We start from the raw sequence: 21,183 nt of genomic DNA on the forward strand, positions 1-21,183 counted from the left end.
CTGTGATGAATACACCACATATAATTTTTTATTTTTTCTATTTTTTCTCTTATAGAATATGTGGTATATAAATGATAAATAGAATAATTTAATTAATTCAAGAAAAATAAGATAAAAATAAAATAAAAATAAGTGCAATATATAGAAATGATAAATAGTAAAACTTTATTTAAATTTCATCATTTTCAAGATAGTGTTAAAATACTTGTAAAACCTACCAACCGTCCATCCCTTTGTAGTCTGGACTCGAGATTTTAAATTTCAATTTTATCCCATTGTATTTTCATCCCAAAGGAGAAAACCAGAATAGTTCACTGTCCTTTTGGATGTAGACATGGATCGACCGGTGCAACAAGTCCCATTTTTGGAGTGTGAAGACTTCAGGCATAAACATACCAAAAAAAAAAAGAAAATTATTTTCATTTTTCTTCAATTTATTATGCCTAACCTTGTAACTAGAACAATGTTATATACTACACAATTATCTTACTCTATAAATGTGACATTTTTCGTCACTTTAGATGCATAAACCATCTCATCTTATCTCATCTCATCATTACAATTTTTTTAAACTCATACACAAAATATAATAAATAATTTAACTTTTTCAAATTTTAAAATAATATTAATATTAAAAAATAATATTTTATTTAACTCATCTAAAATCATTCTCTCATCTCATCTCACTATAAAACGAGCCCAGAATATCTCTTATTTTATTCTGAAAAAGAATCACGGATTGACCGGCAATAACACCACATAACAGTGAGACATTAGAATTTTCCTTCTATGGCCGTAGATAGGACTCTTGGATGCAACATTTTTTCCCCTTGAAAGGCTGCAACGATCATAGTCAACCAAACTATTCATAAAGGACACATCGGTACAAAAGTCCAAGGATCATATATGGTAACCCCAAAGTGTCAACAAAAGCACTCATCAAATGATACATAAAAAACGTTCTTCAACTTCCACAGGGAGACTAAAAAGTAGGCATCACCAAATGCAACGGTAAGTAACATGCGACTCAGTGATTTCACCACCACCATATGTCACTTTCACCACCTGCCCCTTCTCAAGTCCGTAGTATCTCGTAATTGCATCTTTTCGTAACATTCGAGGAAGCTGATGAAAGAAAACCAAAACTGAAGTGAAAGACAGATTTAGATGAACAAAACATTATCAACAAAGCATCACTTTAATCACTAGGCAGCCTTGGCTACAAAGACCTGTTTGGTAACACTATTGTTCTCAAATATTCTCAAATTAATTTATTACTATTTATAAATTATTTCACTACTATTCATAGATATTCTGATATATGCTTAGCATCCAAACAAACCCTGAGTCGTTATTTAGCAAAGCATTTACAGCAACGATTCAGAAGAAAATTAGCACTCATATTAATTGAATTGGCTCACCAACAACATTCAAAACCTGAAAACCCTAAGGAGACCGCTACCATCCACCATTGCCAACAAGTGACCCCTCACCGCCGTCACAGACAAAGCCGACGGGCCTCGGAGACTTCGCTGAGGGCCATCCGGCGTCGGTCCTGAGGAGAGAGAAATCCTTATGAAGTGAGAAAACTCTAGATCTACCACCACTCACCCTTGCCGGCTAGAGATACCGCACCATTTAGTCACAGATAAAGCCGACAGACCCCAACGACTTCGCTGAGGGCTGTCCGGCGTCTGTCCACCCTTTAGTGACCTAGATTTCTCTATGTCGTCTCTCAGAGTCCTCCAGCGACCCCCACGACGACTCTGTTGGTCTTGCCGTCGACACAGAACAAGTCGACGCTTTCCGGCGAGTCTTCTAGGTGTACTCCCTGTGTCGTAGATTTAGATTCTTTAAGATGACGAATGGTTGTTGAAGGAGGGGAGTTGGTCAGCATGGGTTCTTCTATGGAGTTGGTCATAGAATCTAAATCCTTTACATTGATGAAGGAGGGGAGCATGTTGGTCATCACTGAAATGACTCGAAGGGTGATATCTAAAGCTGGTTCTAGGTTTAACAACAGTACAGTGGCTAGCCAAGGCCATGGAAGCATGCACAAAAGATGAGAAACAAGATTTTTTCTCTACTCCGGAAAGGTAGATGCAATTTCACGACACATCGTTGCTCAAATGCTTGAGGACGTTATATGGCGGTGGAGGAGTATGGAGGTGGAGGGAGGAGGAATTTTATTTTCATTCCTGAGGAGGGCAGCAGTGGCTGGAGAAGGAGGGGGGAGGTGTTGCGTGATTTTTCCTTCGGCAAGAGAGGGAGTGACGGTTTGGAAGGACAAGGTGCTGTAGGACATGGCTCTGTCAAGGAGTCGCATAGCAGACATGTGGCGAGGCGATCCTATGCAATAGCTCTAAAGACGGGTCAGGCTTCGGGGATTCAGAGTGAGGAGGGTCTGCAAATTATGTCTCAAAGACCAGCTTGTCGAGATGCACAATTCTTTAAAAGAGATGGAAACCCAACTTGGCAAGTTGAAGGCAGGGACAACTATATTGTCTACAAAAATAGGCCCGAATCCTTTAAACTCAAAAAAAGAAAAACGGAAGATCAGATTCGACCTCGTCCCTATAACCAGATCAAGGAGAGTATGGCGGGTCAAAAGGAAATCTAGATTATTTGAAGTGGAGTCTACATTGGGTATCGGCGTAGAGACATCAGTGGAATGTCATTCACCTCATGTAACACAGGATAGACCGATAGTCGGTATTACACTATTGGTCCCCGAAGAAACTATGGCTCCCTCATCAGAGTTGAGTGTACTGCCAAGGTCTGAAGGAGATGTAGGATCCGCTATCACCCCAGAGCTGAAGGTACTTGCTATCACCCCAGAATCTCCAATTGAGAGAACCAATGGAGTTATTGGAGAACCTATGAGTTTGGCATTGGTGCCTTGTGTAGAGTCGAGAGTGCAGTTGGATACTGTGTCTGGAGATAACGTTGCTCCCCTGATCTCTCTTCCTCCAATAGCAAACTGGATTCTACCTAAAGTTAACGAGATTCAACAGTTCGTGAGAATCTCACATGGAGGATGTGAAGATCAATTTAAAGAATTAATCACTGCGATTGAGGCAAGCTACGTGTTTGAAACCAAATCAAATTTCAAGAAAAGCAAGGAGTTACAGCGTCTTTTCTGGGCAATCAACTACGACGCTAAGGGTGGTAGCTCATCTAGAGGGAAGTCTAAAAAGAAGGCATTGTGAAGACGGAAATCAAGGGGTTGGGGTTGGGTGTTCAAGTAGAGTTTTAGTTTTATAGAAAATAAGGGGTTGGGATCGGGTCTGGTGTATTTTGAATTATTTTTCCACGGACTTTTTGGATCATTTTGGACAATATATTTTTTTGTATACATTTAGTATATCTGATTTCTCCTTTTAATATATATAATTTTTTACTGATAAAAAAAAAAAAAAAAAAAAAAAAAAAAAAAAAAAAAAAAAACCGAAAACATAAGGTAAACCCCTTATCTTTTTTTTATAAGAGGTGAACCCTCATCTTACACGTCATTATTGCCATTGGAAGAAGCACAACAGCATTAAGGAGACTGTAGCATCTGTATTTTGTCAGACTTGGAAGAACGCTCAATGTTTTCGCTTTTATTATAAAATTGAGAAAGACCTTTTTTGGTAGAGTTAACAGCAACTAATTAATAATTTTACATGAAAAAGAAGAGATAACTAATATTAAAAGTAGCATTTTATATCTTTTCCCTGTGGGGTGACAGGCCAGTAGCATTTTATACCTACTCCATCTCATTGTTGTGACTTGCCCTATAGCAACACTATCTGTCCTATCACCTATGCTTACCAAAAAGTGAAAACATCTACGTACCATTACCATGTACTTCTGCACCATGAGCCATAATACCACATTGCATGTGAACTATGCACAGCATTTCAGTTTCATTATATGCTAAATTGTTGTTCTTGCTTGATCAAATTTAATTATAATAAACCATCTCATAATATTCAATTTGAAAAGAATAATGCCGTCATTGTCTTGAGCTCCAAAAAAATTAATACAATCATGATGACCACACTTCTCAATGTACACTTCTTGCTCTTATTTTCTCCTCGCTTACCCACTCAAGAACCAGAAAATTTATAGGCACACTGAACCCTATTATCCATTTATGGGAAGAGACGCTGAGTTATTTTTTTTATAGGTAGGAAGAGACATGAGTTATATTAGTTCAACATCATGAATCAGGACTTTAGTTGAGTTGTATCATCTAGAAGAAGCATTAAATGACATATTAGCACTTTCATTATTAAGAAGATATTTTTTACATTATAAAAACAAGAAAAAATCATAATCTGACACTAATTTGAACCATTACCAAATCAGACAAGATATGTGTCCTGACATATCTACTTCATAGCTTTTCTATATTTTTATCAATATATATATATGTGTATATGAAAACAAATAACTGACCTGCTTCTCTTCTATATTGTACTTTTTCAAGAGCCTCCGTTCCTCTTGGTTGGTCAGTCTCCGATGCTTTGGCTTTAACACATGCTTTGTGATGTTCACAAGCAAGTCAGTAATCTGACAACAAGACACAAATGGTGAGATTATTGGGGCATGACATGGGAACAAATGACACATTCACTGATTCCCATCTCCGTACAGTTTCTGGAAAATGATAATTCTTCATGTTCAAAGACCAGTAAAGAGGTTTCATACAAGTTTTAACATTCAAAGTGTGCACCCACATGCACCCATCAGCTCTTCCAACTTTAAAGGAACTTTCATTGTGGAAGAAGGATGGAAATGAATACAGACCATTAACGTTATTATCCAGTATGCATGCAAAGCCTAATAATGCAGGTGCTTTACAGGTTCTTATGCATAAAAGACGCATATCCATAAGAGTACATAAGAGTACAATATGATTTTCTGACTTGAGGTGCCCCAAAGTAAGTTAAGAAATCTAAGTTGCTTTGAAGAATAGAAAAACCCATTCACGACAAATTATCCATCTCCGTAGTTAAAAGCACCAAGGTCATATGAGTCCTTTAGAGCAAACTAGTCTACATGGATAAAAGCCTTCTTCCAAATGGTTGGTTTGGATTCAGAGATGAGATGAGATAGTTTTAGATTAAATATGAAAGTTGAAAAAAATATTGTTAGAATATTATTTTTTAATATTATTATTATTTTAAGATTTGAAAAAGTTGAATTGTTTATTATATTTTGTATGAAAATTTGAAAAAATTGTAATGATGAAATGAGATGAGATGAAAAAATTTCTAAATCCGAGGAATGTTTATAACCTATAGTTTCTGCAACAAACAATGGTAAAAGCACAAGTGGAATGAGACACTGGTAGAATACAACGGGGAAAATATTAAACTTAACTTTTAGTAACCAGGAATATTTCGGCTTTAAATGGGAAAAGATCCACTGCTTTCATGGCTTGGGATGTTATATGGTTTTGCACTATTAATATCAATCCACTTAAAGTGTCTTTGTTGACAATTTGGGATGCAATGCTGCGGATCACATTAACTTTTACCACACCAGGTCCACAAAAAATTACTAAAATCTGCAAGTAAAAAGAAATATAAAAAAAAAAGAACAACAAATATTTGTGTTCTGCATAACATCAAATATCAAAATCAGGTTAATATAAAAATTAAGGAATGCTTGCTTACTGTAAGGAAATAAATAACACAACCCTGTTAGAATATTTTAAATATGAGCTTCATTTGATTGCACATTTTATAAAACGGGTTAGACATATATATAGCTCACAATAGGGGTGATACCCGCCCCCTACGGGGCTGGGCCACCCCTCCCCCGCCCCCCGCCCCCGCATATGCGGAGGTGGAGAATTTCTCCCCGGACCTCGCCCCGCACCCCCCGCCCCCATACTGGGCCTTTGGCCCAGTACATCTTTCTGGGCCCTAAATGGCCCAGAATCGGTTTTTGGGCCACTTTGGGCCCAGAATTCGTTTTTGGGTCATTTGAGCTCATTATTTAGATTAAAAAGTATATAGATTTAAAAACAGGAAAAATATATATATATATATATATATATATATATATATATAGAATCATAGATTGAATTATTACGTTATTAACTAATTAAGTAGTAATCATCACTAAGGCAGTAAGGCACTATGCTAAAATATTTTGTTCACAATTATACAAATTAAGAGAACTAATAAACTATTACACTATTACAAACTCCTCTAAAAGAAATAAATATTACAAATTGTACAATTAACTATTGTAGCAACATTACAATTAATTATAAATTAACAAAATCATAATTTTTCAATTTGATCAATTTGATTTTGGGGTGGAGCCGTAGCGGTGAGTTCACTGAGTGGTGAGTTATGTCGATTGCTGTGAAACTGAAAATCAAGATCATAAAAGTCAATAAGTTATAAAACCTGAAATATTAATAAGTTAAAAATAAAACAAATTAGAATTAAAAAGTTATAAAGATGAAACAAAATTTTAAATGCAAAAAACAATTATGGAAGAAATTGTGCAAACCATGACAATAGTGGGTCCAATACAAAGTCATACTGCATCGGAGGTAGCCGTAGACGTCGTCTCATGTATCACTATAAGTATTAAATTTGAAATCAAATTAATGAATACCAATTAAATGAAAATAAATAAATTAAAATAAGAAATTATAAAATGAAATTAAAATAAATACCAGATCCAAACTGATCATCACTATCCTCCTCGACGTCGGCCTTCTCATACTTAAGAACATCCGGAACATGAATTGGAGTTCCCTTGATCCAATTCTGCGTGCAAATCAAAGCCTCCACAGTGGCAGGAGCTAATGAACTCCGAAATGAATCTAATACACGTCCTCCCGTGCTAAAGGCCGACTCTGAGGCTACTGTGCCAACAGGGATGGCCAAAAGTGTGCGGGATATCTCTCCAAGGATGGGATACTTCACGGCATTCACCTTCCACCAACTTAATATATCAAAATCTCGTGAAAATGGTAGAATCTCTGCTGCTAAGTATCTGTCTATCTCTGGCTGAGCCTCTACAGAACTCTGAAGGAAGGAGGTCTGCTCATACCTCTCACCCCACTCCAATCTACGTCTTTTTCCAACCTCGACTTCAGGAAACGGTGAGCTTGAGGCTGAGGGGGTAGGTGTAGGTGCCGCAATATTACCACCCCCAGGGTGGAAAACTCATCAAATAATCTAGTAAGGGTTTCCCGAACCCTTGCTGCAATAAGCTCTACCCATACTTGCCCATACGCAAGGCCCAATCCAAATATCATGCCATCCAACTTATACCTCGGGTCAAAGACGACAGCTACATATAACAAAATATTAGCCTTCGTTAAATCTCCCCAATACTTGTCGTACTTTGTCCTCATAATCAATGACATCTCCCGCATCCTAATGTGACCACCCGCGACCATGTCATCTAATTCTTCTTTTACCCTACATATTTGCTGACATACAATATTAGATGTAGGGTACAAAGTTCCAGATAGCCTCATGGTGACATCGTAAAAAAGCCTCAAAAACTCTACAAAATTAGTTACAATTTCTCAATCATCCTCTACGGGTTTCCCCAATCCCCCGTGATCATCAAAATATTTAACATATTGGATGTCTTCGTCACCCAATAATGTAAATGCCAGCTTATATTCTTGGGCCGCCTCTAACATCAGAAATGTTGAGTTCCATCGTGTAGGCATATCAGTACAAAGGCCCCTCTTAGATGTTAGGCCTGCAGATCTCGCAGCAACCTTGAATTTGTCCAACCTCGAAGGAGAGAATCTCACCCATCTCACAGCAGTCCTAACCCGAGCAATCGAGTCATGAAGATCTCTCAAACCATCAGTGACAATCAGATTCAGAATATGTGCCGCACATCTCACATGCAGACTCACCACCCATGAGTGTCTTATTTGCCTCTCTAAGATAGGTCTTTAGATGTCCCAATGCAACATCGTTAGACGAGACATTATCGACTGTGACTGTAACCACTCGGGTCAACCCCCACTCCTTTATTGCGGCCTCCAAGGCCTTTCCAATTGTCTCACCCTTATGATCGATGATTTTACAAAATTTTATAATTTTCTTTTGCAATGTCCAATGACAATCAATAAAATGCACAGTCAAAGACATATAAATAAAATTTTGGATCGATATCCAAGTGTCAGTGGTGAGACAAACAAATTGATCCGCCAATTGACCCCTCAACTTCTCCTTTTCAATGTAATAATATTTTTTTACATCCTTTGCCACCGTGTGGCGAGAATGAATATTAAACCTTGGTTCCAAGTAGCGAGAATACGCTTGGAACCCTTTCCCATCAACAATTTGAAAAGGTAGCTCGTCCACTATGACCATACGAGCTAGGTGTCTTCTACACTCATCGGGATCATACTTAGTATACTCTTTCAAAGTTGCACCCCCACTAGTCCCATCCGCCATTTTTTTAAGTCCAATTTCTAGCCTAGATTGACTTTTGTCTTGTAATAATCTTAATATTGGACTTTTTTTGCATTGCTCTTCTAAGTGCACCTTTAATTGTGAGGTGCCATGTTTCCTATAGTGACATCCATAAATTTTTCCACAATAGTTACACTTGGCTTGGGGGTTACTTGAGTCACCACCCTCTAGTTTGATGAAATGACTCCAAACTATTGAAGCAGGTTTCTTGCTGGGCTTGGGGGCGGGGTAAGGTGCCGTAGGGCTAGGGGTAGGGGTTTGAGTAGGAGGGGTAGTTGTAGGTGTAGGTGTAGGTGTAGGGGTAGGGGTAGGGGTGCCCTCGGCCTGGAAAGGAGAGCTCGCACTAGAATCTGTTGGCATATCCATGAACTCAAGCAAACGACAAATCTGAAATTATAGAAAACATAGCAAATATATAATGAACATAAAAAAAAATTAGAATAAAAAATTAGACCATATAATTCATCAAACAATTGTAAAAAATTTAAAGTCATAAATTTTAGGCATTAAAAAGACACATTAATTATTCAAGTTATAAAAAGACTTATAGTGGTTTTAGTTATTTTTATTGTACTATTTTAATTATTTCTCCGAACTCAAAACAGACAAATTTGAACCAACATATTAAGAAAAATGATCACATCCGAGCATATTAAATTAAATAAAAAAATTAAATACAATACAATAAAAATGAAACGTCTAGAAATCAACTCAAAATAAGGGATAAGATGTTGATATGAATGGATAATAATGATTATGGTCGCTTTACAAAAGGATAGATGTCCATATCGATAATGGGAATACACCATAATTATTGTGTTAGTATGAATGTTCCAAATTTGTTAAGGGCTTTGTCTTGTCACCCTAAATGCTTTCTTTTTACTAAAACAACATGTTTATGCAAATTCTCTTTTGTGTACAAATGAATTTGACATTCATAATATATATATATTTATAACTTGAAAGACTATAAGGCATAAGCATAGCAACTATATAAATTATAATGAACATAAAAAAAAAAAAAAGTAGAATAAAAAAAAGTACCACTTGACATTCATAATTTCATATATATATATATATATATTTCATCTTAAATCATTATATTGAATTTCGAAATACCCTAGTGCATTCCTTTTTTTTTTTTTTTTTTTTTTGTTCAATTTGGTAGGGAACATCAAATTCTGTTTTTAAACCCCTAAATTAATTTTTTAAACCCCTAGTGCATAGCAATTTTAAATATTAAACTCATAAATTAATTTAGGGTTTTCAATCTTTGAAACCCCTAAATTAATTTAGGGTATTTCGAAACCCTAAATTAATTTAGGGGTTTCAAAGATTAAAACCCCTAAATTAATTTAGGGCTCCAATCCGAATTAATTAGACACAATAATATTGAAATTCAGTGATTTACACACATTATATAATGCAAAAAAAAAAAAACAATTCACAGCACACAATTCACAGGTCACGGGAGCCATTCAAAATTTCAAAGATCAAACCACATGCACAATCTAAACTCCACAGCACATAATTCACAAAATCTCATCCTCCATCTCCGATAAACCTCATCTTTCCTCCAATCTCCATTAAATATGTAAATCACAAAAAAAATTGAAGTGTCGAATTTGGGTTTCTTACCTTCGGAGTTCGGAGATGAAGAGAGAGGAACCGAGTGCGAGTCCGAGTCGTGCGACGGGGATGGCGATGCAGATAGATGAACCGGGCGGCGGCTCACGGCTGCGAGAAGTAACTCAGAGAGAGAGAGAGGCGAGAGCCAGAGTGAGAAGAACAGAAATCGGGGCTGGGCAGAGGCAAGAAGGGGGCTGGGTAACTAGGGTTTCAGTTTTAATTTTAAACCCAGGCATGAAACGACGTCGTTTCATGCCTGGGTTCTTTTTTTTTTTAGTATATATGTAAATAACGTATATAATATAATTATATATAATTATAATTATATATATATAATAATATATCCGGGCGGGGCGGGGCGGGGCGGGGCGGGGCGGGGGTCACCCCAGCCCGCCCCTGCCCCCGGATGTTGCCCCAGATGCGGGCGGGTGGCCCCGCCGCCCGCATCTGACGGGCGAGGTGATCCGCCCAGCCTAACGGAGGCGGTATTTTGGACTTAATACATACCGACATTAGTGGACCTTTATCTTCTACCATATGTGGGAATAAGTACTTCATAACTTTTATTGATGATTTCTCACGCTATGGATATGTTTACCTGATTAATGATAAATCTCTAGCTCTTGAGAAATTTAAGATATTCAAAATGGAAGTAGAAAATCAATGTGAGAAAAGTATTAAAGTTGTAAGATCTGACCGAGGCGGCGAGTATTATGGGAAATATGATGAGTCTGGTCAAAACATGGGCGATTTTGCAAAATTTTTACAAGGGTGTGGAATAGTGCCTCAATACACCATGCCAGGAACACCTGAGCAGAATGGTGTCTCTGAAAGACGAAATCGAACTCTAAAGGACATGGTTAGGAGTATGATGAGCAGAACAAATTTGCCAGAATATCTATGGGGTGAAGCTTTGAAAACTGCTATGTATATTTTAAACAGGGTTCCTAGTAAAGCTGTTTCAAAAACTCCTTTTGAATTGTGGACAGGCCGTAAGCCAAGTTTGGCTCATTTCAGAGTTTGGGGGTGTCCAGCTGAGATTAGGATTTATAATCCGCTTGAAAAGAAACTAGACCCAAAATCTACTCCTGGTTATTTTATTGGGTACCCAGATAGATCAAAAAGATATAAGTTCTATTGTCCTAATCGTGGCACCAGAATTGTTGAGTCCATTACTGCAAAATTTTTGGAAAATGATGTTGGTGTCAGTGGGAGTTTTGTATTGAAAGAGTTATTTGCTTATCCTAATCCAGTTGTTGTTCCAGTTCCCGTTGTACAGGAAAGAGCTGTTTCTCTGCCAATTGAGATTGTTAGTGAAGAACCTGAACAACAAGAAGAAATTCCAACAATAGTAGAGTCATTTTCTGAGCCACAAGTCAGAAGATCTCAAAGAGAAAGAAGGTCTGCATTGCCTAATGATTACATTGTCTATTTGTTAGAAAGTGTATATATCGCAAGACCAGTGGGAGAAACTTTATTTTTCTTATTCTGTACGTAGATGACATTTTGCTTGCCAGCAGTGACTTGGGATTACTTCATGAAACAAAGAAAATGTTATCTGCTAATTTTGAGATGAAAGATCTGGGAGAAGCTTCTTTTGTGCTTGGCATTGAAATATGTCGTGATAGAGCTCGTGGTTTGTTGGGACTTTCTCAGAAAGCTTATATACGACGTGTACTGCAAAGATTTGAAATGCATAACTGTGCACCTGGTGATGTACCCATCATAAAAGGAGATAAGTTTAACAAAACTCAATGTCCCAGAAATGAACTTGAAAGGGAATCTGTAAAGAACATACCATATGCTAGTGCTGTGGGGAGTTTGATGTATGCTCAAGTTTGCACTAGACCAGATATTGCCTATGCAGTTAGTGTTCTTAGCAGGTTTCAGTCGAATCCAGGGCAAGAGCATTGGAAAGCAGCTAAGAAAGTTATGAGATACTTGAAGAAAACTGAAGGTTACATGCTCACATTCCAGCGTTCAAATCACCTTGAGGTGGTAAGCTACTCAGATTCTGATTTTGCTGGATGTCAAGATGATTTGAAATCGACCTCAGGTTATGTTTTTATGCTAGCTGGGGGTGCTATTTCTTGGACGAGTGTTAAGCAAACTCTGGTGGCATCTTCTACTATGCAAGCTGAATTTGTGGGGTGTTATGGAGCTACTATCCAAGCTGTTTGGTTAAGGAACTTTATTTCTGAACTGAAAGTTGTTGATTCCATCTCGAGGCCAATTACTATTTATTGTGATAATAGTGCAGCGGTATTCTTTTTAAAGAATAATAAAAGTTCTAGTGGATCCAAGCACATTGACATCAAGTATTTGGTGGTCAGAGATAGAGTTAAAGAATGACAGACAAAGATAGAGCATATTAATACAGAGGCGATGATTGCAGATCTTTTGACTAAGGGACTCGCTCCTAAAGTTTTTAAAACACATGTTACTAATATGGGTATTGTGGAAACTTTTGATGTTTTTGGTTAGTGAGAGTTACTTATGTAAAAGGAACTACGTTTTGCTTGATCCATTTACAGGGTACGTAGACAACCCATTTGTTTTAGGGTGCAGCCCTTTTCCAATAAAAATAAATCTCCCCTATTCATACACTAATTTTTGAGCATGCATTTGGCTTATGTCTTTTATTATAATATCATTATGATCTCGAGATATATGGGCAAAAGACATAAGATGAGTCTCTTTTAGAGACATATGGCTTCATTTTGAAGCATTATGAGGACTGATATGAATTAGCACAGTTTTTGATCACATTGGTGCTAAGTTCATACTACATACTACCACATTGGTCGGAGGATGGGGATCCATGTCGATAAGGATATTAGCATTTGTAGCTGTGGAGTAGTCTTACATCGTTTAAGTGGTGTAACGATTTCTATGTTCGATGTTGATATTCTTGTTGGACCGGATCATGTTTTCTAAGGTGCTATCATTTGAGCTATGTATTTGTGTGGCCACCTATGTAGTCTAACCCGAGAGTTATTTTTCAAACAAGTTTTATTTTATAGCAATCAATATTTGCCCAAGTGGGAGAATGTTAGAATATTTTAAATATGGGCTTCATTTGATTGCACATTTTATAAAACGGGTTAGACATATATATAGCTCACAATGATATTTTGTTTTAACCCACTAAGTTGAGTGATCATTTGGGGTTTGTTGCACCTTAGTAATATAGGATTATATCCTATTTATATTGTGGTATAATTACGTATGTAGGCCTGGAAAACCAAAGGTCTTGATTATAGAATTTTTATAGACCCATATTAATTTGAATCCTTAATGGGTGGACTCCATTAGTTTTCTTTTATAAGAGACTAGGTCCCTCCTCCTCTCCATATGTCTATTGGCTTGCCCCATTGATAGCTGATAATTTGTGAGGAGTAAGGAGGAGAAGATCTACCTATATGCATTCTGCAAACATGGCTTCCGCAGGTATATTTTTCACCATTTTCGTTTTCAGCATTGCTATCTTAGATTTTGATTTCTAGCATGTATTTTCGTGTATTTTTAACATCCTATCTCCACCTAAGTTTTCATGTCAAGTCAAACTAACATCACATATTTTTATCAAACACCAATATTCATGCTAAAATAAAAAGGAGAAAAATGAAAAGAAAATAAACCACAGCACACTACAAAAGGCTTAAACGGTTAAATTTACAGGACTCTTTCTAACAGCAGAATAACGGGTATTAGGATAGTGAGTTGAGATAAGATGAAATGAGTTGAGATGAAAGTTGAATAAAAATATTATAAAGTTAAAATCTTGTTAGAATATTATTTTTTAATATTATTTTTGTTTTGAAATTTGAAAAAGTTGAACTATTTATTGTATTTTATTTGAAAATTTAAAAAATTTGTAATGATTAGACAAGATGAATTAAGATGATTTTTTAAAACAAACAAGGCCTTAATATTTCTGGCAATATTTAAAGTAGCTGTATAGCCGTCATACCATCAATGAGAAACAAAATGAACGAATGCTAACTAAGAATCCGTGTTGAGGGGAAAAACAAAAACAAAAAACAAAAGGAAAATGATAAGCTTACAATTAGTCTACAATTAGTTTACTACTCTACATAAATTGAAAGGTAATTAAGTAAAATTGAAATTATCTTTTAATGAAGTGTCACAATTACATTAATTGATTTAAAATGAATTGTAAATTAATTGTAAAGTAGTTGTATTAACCAACAGCAAGAGGTAACACAATGCAGGTTGGCAAGAACGGGGATATTTTTTTTCCTTTTGGTCCGATTTGTCAACCATTAAAGCCTAGAATGGAGAGGACTACCATACCCCACCCCCAAAAAATCGTGAAGAGGTGATACTGTTAAAATTAGTTTCCAGAAAGATACAAGGTAGCACACATTACTCTCAAAATGAGAGGAAAAGATTGGTTTGATCAGAGAAAGTACAGGCCTATAAGATAGTGTATCAGAATAACCATAGCATCTGACCTCAACCCTCAAGAAGTACAAGAACTAGTAGTTGAGACTTGCTCAGTGTGTGTTTTCAATACCTTTTGTAGCTTAATTTCACCCACAAACTCTCACAATTAAGACCTAATGTACATTCAGTTTTAAGTTCACCTAATGAAGAGCATATACCTATAATGAAACTAAACAATCAGAAACGCAAATACATAATGCTATATTTTCTGTATTTCGCACCCAAGAAAACAAGAGTACCGTAATTGAACGAAATCAACCATTACTAGAACTATATCAACCGTCCAAGCACGCTTCCAAATCATGACACAAGAAACAAAGGATTTAAACTTTTCCTTCTTTGGCCTTTCCTTCAATAATTTCTCCGAAACAAATTGAAGAGGAAGCTTCCAAGGAAAAATAAAAACAAGACAAAACCATAAATCCGTACCCTTTTCAAAGGGTCAGAGCGAAACGTCGTGGAGATTCGGAGGCGCTCAAGGTCTGGGTTTTGGCCGTGAATGGCCAAGAAGTCTTGTAGAGAGAGCTCGATTTCAGAGTTGGGCACGGCATAGCCTCTGTCCCTGAGCATCTCCAGCACAGTTCTGCGTGCCAGATAGTATCTATGGCTCTCAGAGCTTCCGTTGTCCGCATAGCTGGTCAGGCATGGTCCCAGCACCCTTCAAACCCATCCGCCTCCATCTTTCTTTATCCCTTCCCCTCAATTGGAGTATCCCTGTTGCTCTGGAGAGATTAAAAATAGAGTTAGGATGGATAAATGATGGTTTATGGAGTAGAGTACTTTCTAACGGTTCGATTGAATTAAATAATTTAAGGTAAAAAGATAAATTTAAAATTAAATACTCACATCAAGTTTGCATACCTTATAATAATCGAGTTGAATTCGAATCAATTTATTTAACATGTTTAATTATTTGGGTCGAATTTGAATTACTTATATATAATTCAAACTCGATTGAGAAATTACAAATTAATAACCCTAATTATAACAAGAGGCAATCTCGCCAATTTATAATTGTGCAATTAATTTAAAGAATTTGTAAGTCTCGCTCACTCTTTTTTTTAAAAGTGTGACTATCATTAAAAAAAATAATTTTCTTTACGTAGATTTTAAATTTATTCATCTTTCTTAAAAGATATGTGCAAACAGAAATTATACTCATTAGTTACTATTCAATTTCACACTCCACACTTATAATTTTTTTTATAAGATGTAAGATAGTGAATAGTGACTGATGACAATAATTTTTCATGTGCAAAACTTGCACACCTACAATTACAAATTATTTTTCAAAACTTAAAAAATGATAGAAATTAGAATGGCAGGGGTTTGATTATTCACTCTCTCCTATCCAAATAGTTTAGGAAAATCAGATCTTATTGAGTTTACTCAGATTAATCGGACGGTAGTTTTAGATTTGTATTTTGTTATACTGTTTTATTGGACTTTTGATCCAGAGATAACAAAACATGGCCCGTCTACTATTTGGGTTCTTTTTCATAGGCTTCGTCTTACCCTTTAATGCCCGCATACGTTAACTTTTTTTCTTTTTCTTTTTTTTTTTTTTAATTTTTTGTATGCCTACATATATACGAGAATGATTTCATTGGAACCTGCCATCAGCAGAAAGACTACTCCCAATTGAAAAATGAGAGGACACAATTTTCACATAATTATAATATAATATGTCCACGTGTTACAGACTACACTTATATAATAATGAAATAATAAATTATTTATATATATTTAAAATATTTTACTTTTATATGAAAGGTTCCGTTTAGATAAGAAAAGTATTTCAAATGATCTGTAAATAATATGAGAATATATGAGAACATTTATATTCCCAAATATATTTACATTATTTACAATCAGATCTATAGATTAGAATTTCAAATTTTTTGCTCGGATGATATATGATTTGAAAACAAGCATCGTCAAGGTTAGGGATATGAGTTTTATTTCTCATTATCTCTACACACTACACATCATTTTTTTTCTTTTAATTTTATTATCCTTAAACTAATTAAATTTTTTTACTCATCATCTATATATCACATTTTTAATAAGAGAAAAAAAAATATGATGTGTAGAAATGATGAATAGATTTTTTTCTAAGAATATTTCGTGTTAAAAACTCAAAAGAGTTATTTCAAAAGAGTTGGCTTGAGTCCGGACTCTACTGGAGAGGATTAAAACCCGATCAAAAGACACCTTGAACAAATAGAGTTAATGGGTTTCAATGATTAGGAATATTAGTATTGGTTTCTCTATATGCATATATAAAATCATATTTTTTTGAGATTAATTTTGCATATAAAAAAACCTCACACAATGAATTATGCGTCTTTGAGCCAAATAATAATAAAATATTATTTTTTATTTTTTCTCTAATTTTTTTTTATATTTTGTAATTTGCACTACTGCAAATTCTATCATTTAGCATTCACGAGAATTTTTTTTTCTAAAACTCTATCAGTTGGTGGAGAGAGAGAGCAAGGAGGAGAGAGAGAAAAGAATAAAATAAGACTCGGAGAGTGAACAATATATTTTTAAATTTATAGAAATATTATTCATAATTATGTAAATTTTTAGATATACATAATTTAATGTAACTCAATTTAAAATCATATTATGAGATGCATAATCCAACAGTAGAGGAGTTCCTAATCGCTCGAAGCAAGTCTTCCTTTATTTGAGTTGAAAGCTCAACTACTACAAGTTTTAATGGAACCCATCAATTTTTCTTGGAGATAAATATTTTTAGAAGTATTTTTTTAATAGAAATTTTGTGTTCCTACATAAAAAAAAAAAAAAAAAAAAAAAAAAAAAAAAAAAAAAAACAATGGAAGTTTGGGACATATTTTCCATGATCAAAAGCCTAACTTTAACGCATTTTTATGGAGAACACTACATCAATAGAGAAGGCAACAAGGACTAGAGTGCTCACTCAAATTCAGTTGACAAACATATGTAGCAAAGAGGATTTTTCTAGTTTGGTCAGAGAGATAAACGAACTACAGATGAACTCTCCAATTGTTCAGCTCATTTACCACCTTATAGCCACTATTCCATTTTTGCCTTTTGAACACCAAAACAATAGAGACTTGAGCACAAAAGTCGTCTAGACATAATCTTTGGCTCAACCCATAAAAAACCGCAGTTTCCAATTTAATTGGTAAATGCAACCAATAATCAGAATTGTTGAGTGAGAGTTATTTTCTCTTGAGAAAACTGAAAAAGCACATACTTGCACCATGACAGGCAGATCAATATTCACAAAACTCCTTCCATGAGTAAAATACTTCATGTACGATCAAGTTTCTTTCTTACAGAGCACAGGTTTTTCTTTTCTCGGCTGGTTTTTCCAAAAGTGATTGCTAAACAAAACATCGGCAAAAATAAAATAAAATAAAGCGCATTCGTCATTTGCTGCCATTGGTATCAATCCATCCACATTTATGGAATTATGAGCGGCAACCCGGGCACCGTATCAAGCCGTTCTCGTTGCAATCCGGGCACCTCCTCAACCCTCCTTCCTCCTCTTCAAACACCTTCTGACTGCCATTACAATTCGGGCACGGCACAAACCTCGCATCGCCACACCCCTTGCATACGAACGCAGGATCCCTAATCGGGAACCCCTCCAAAAGCTTAGCCAATTCCCCGACCTCGTTGAGTTGTTTAACCTCTTCTGCACCCCCAACATAGTTCCCCCTAATAAACACTTGTGGCAAGCTCACTGCTTTCCCACTGAGCGCCCTTTGCAATTCCTTTCGATACTCTGAATCCATCGAAATGTCCCTCTCGTCAACCGGCACTCTAAAGCCCCTGAATATCATCCTAACCGAACAACAATCTTCGTAAGTCTTTCGAATTCCTCTCAGACTTGTAAAATAGATCACAATTCTATCTTCACAGCCTGGCAAACGATACCAACCATTGGAAAATGAATAACTCGTAGGACTACACCCTAGTGATCGCACTCCTTTGGACTGAGTAGGATTCAATTGCCTGGATGACAATGCTCGCCTGTAGCTAGAAACCACGTTAGGGTCCATTTTAGCTAGCAAAGCTTCCTCAGACAAATGCTGCCACAGTGGTTTCGTCGAATGCGATTGATTTCCAGAAGAAAAATTCGAGTTTTTCACAGATTCAAATAAACCGAGCAGTTTCTTCACTGACCCTTCACAGTCCGAGTATCGGCGCGAACTTGGTTTATTTGAAGTGACGATTGGACGGTCGAAAATCGATGAAATGGGCTTTTCGGTATCGGAATCGAAGTCGTCGAGGCCGTTCATGAGTTCCCAGGTGTTGATTACCGAGTCTGGGGATAATGAGTGTTCTGGGTCTGGCTCTCGTTCTGGTGTTGGTGTAATTGAGCTTATCTGGGTTGTCTGGTGGTGATCAGGGAGACCATGACCATTCAAGTTAGGGTTCTGCGGGGGTTTAGGGCGGTCAGTGAGGAGGAGCGAACCATAGGTGGTGGAGGTGAGATAGACAAGGTGGTGGGTATCGCCCTTCCTGAGAGGTGGGTGGTGGACAAATGGGGTTGGGCGGTAGGGAGATCTGGGGACCCGTGGTGAAGAAATTGAAGAGTGTGAAGCAGTAGATGAAGATGATGAAGAAGGGTGAAATGGGTGTTCTGGTAAAAGGGTGTTGGGTTTTGAAGAAGAGCAGCCCATGGATGATCGCGAGGAAATGCAAATAGCTTTAAAAACTCTCTCTCCTCTCTCCCTCTCTCTCTCTCTCTCTCTCTCTCACAATCAAGCTTTTCGGCTTTTGCTCGGTTAATATCTTCTTCAAAAGGCTTTTTGAGGGGTTTTTGGTTGCTTTGGTTTGGCTAAGGATTGTGTTGTGTTCTCATGGGAAAGGCCCTTTTGTGGGATTCTAGTTGCAGTTGGGGACAGATTTCTAGAGATGAATCGGGTGCTTGGGGGGGGGGGGGGGGGGGGGGGGGGGGGGGGGGGGGGGGGGGGGGGGGGGGGGGGGGGGGGGGGGGGTGTGGAGTGGAGAGGAGCTCACAGCAGTTTGGGGGTGACTAGTTGGAAGATGATGAAATGCATGGAGTCATTAGGAGCACTGTAGATGATGTGGTTAAGGGGTCTCTTATTTAATTAGTAGTTATTAAAACAGTTACCTTTTACAAATCTTTCCAATCAAATGCTAATTAATTATATATATATATAGATACAATGATTGCACTTTCGAATCAAGATTTTTTTATTCGAAGAATTGGATCATATATCATCAGGTTATTAGATTTACTAATTACTTCATTCTGTAAGAGTAATTTGATGTTCTATTAACGTTTCAAACTTATTTGCCTGCTGTTTAAGCTTCAACAGGTTTTGAAGAATATATAAACTTGTCTTCAAGCGATATAAATAAAAATAAAAATAAAAATAAAAAAGTAATGTGGATTTTAAATTTCTCAACAATGCAAGTAGAAGCAATAGTCACAAATCTGTCACGCCAAGTTTATTGTATTTAAGTGGATGTAGTTGGACTTGCCTTTTTTTCATTCTTGATTCCTTATTCACCCAACTTCGCCGACTGTTAGCCATTAGGTCCTACTTAGTGCGTTCCTATTAAATGGATTATTAACCAAACTTAAATATGAAATAAAGAGACGTGTTGTGTCTACCATACTTCTGTATGTCTCTCTTTTTCGTACCTGCTTAATAGACTATTAGTATTTGATAAAACAGTGGCATGATTGTCTTGTTCTGAACTACTCCTGGTGACTAATCATTCTCATCCTACTTGCAACGTTTTTTTTATCTGTCCAAATGATTAATACGTTGCACCAACTCTCATCAGAAAAAATGTAACTGGCATTTAATGGAAGAAGAGGCAAGGCTGCAGTCTCCTTTCCAAGCACTTGCCATAGTTCCTATCATATGTGATTGGTTTGTGCAATATGTTCCATCAAGCAATTAATTAGGCTTATATATTCCACCAATCCAGCATATGATTGGTTTGTGCAATATGTTCCATCGAGCAATTAATTAGGCTTATATATTCCACCAATCCAGTTCCTGGCTTGCACGTGAAAGCGCTGTTACATAACGAACAAAGCTTAAATTTTTGTAAGTGCATATATGCTGCAAAGCTGTGATTCATTGAATGACAAGTTCTCAGCGAGAGACCATGGGAAAAGGGAGAAATTTAATTACCAGCGTTTTTTTTAAGGTATTTATTAGTTACTATTTATTTTCACACATTATATTTATATTTTTTTCATAGAATGTGAAGTATTTTTTTATAGAATATGAGGTATTTTTCATAAGAGAAAAGCTTGAGACTTGATGGGTGTGAATAATATTTTTCCACCGGCCAATAACAAACAGACTCGTAAACAATCTATTTATCACTAAAATGTACCCGCATGTATAAGAAAAGATGCCCACTCTCCCTCTCATCTTCACTCTCCCTCTACCGCCCAGCCCTATCCTTTCTCTCCCTCCCATCTGCTCCATGCCGACGGCCCCACGCCAAAGCCCTCTCGAGCCCAATTGCACACCTCCACGTCAAAACCCTACAAAAGACCAACACACCAACTAAGAGGCCAAAAAAGAAAAAAGTGGTGAAAATGCTTCACGAAATAAATGGCAGCTTCTTG

The 21,183-nt window shown here is 36.6% G+C and overlaps 2 protein-coding genes across 2 annotated transcripts; both read right to left on the reverse strand.

Moving 5' to 3' along the window:
• Window positions 1-996: 996 nt before the first annotated feature.
• On the reverse strand, window positions 997-16,089 carry LOC121264780 (DNA-directed RNA polymerase V subunit 5A-like). Its single transcript, XM_041168079.1, has 5 exons — window positions 15,992-16,089; window positions 14,988-15,216; window positions 5,381-5,557; window positions 4,444-4,557; window positions 997-1,125 (listed from the first exon to the last, which is right to left on the reverse strand). Exons 1-5 carry the CDS (start codon window positions 16,087-16,089, stop codon window positions 997-999), a joined length of 747 nt encoding a protein of 248 aa, XP_041024013.1.
• Window positions 16,090-17,532: 1,443 nt separating this feature from the next.
• On the reverse strand, window positions 17,533-19,504 carry LOC121265107 (uncharacterized protein At5g39865-like). Its single transcript, XM_041168593.1, has 2 exons — window positions 19,323-19,504; window positions 17,533-19,285 (listed from the first exon to the last, which is right to left on the reverse strand). Exon 2 carries the CDS (start codon window positions 19,241-19,243, stop codon window positions 18,026-18,028), a length of 1,218 nt encoding a protein of 405 aa, XP_041024527.1. The 5' UTR covers window positions 19,244-19,285; window positions 19,323-19,504; the 3' UTR covers window positions 17,533-18,025.
• Window positions 19,505-21,183: the final 1,679 nt, after the last annotated feature.

The sequence above is a fragment of the Juglans microcarpa x Juglans regia genome, chromosome 5D (assembly GCF_004785595.1).
Source record: "Juglans microcarpa x Juglans regia isolate MS1-56 chromosome 5D, Jm3101_v1.0, whole genome shotgun sequence".
Taxonomy (NCBI): domain Eukaryota; kingdom Viridiplantae; phylum Streptophyta; class Magnoliopsida; order Fagales; family Juglandaceae; genus Juglans; species Juglans microcarpa x Juglans regia.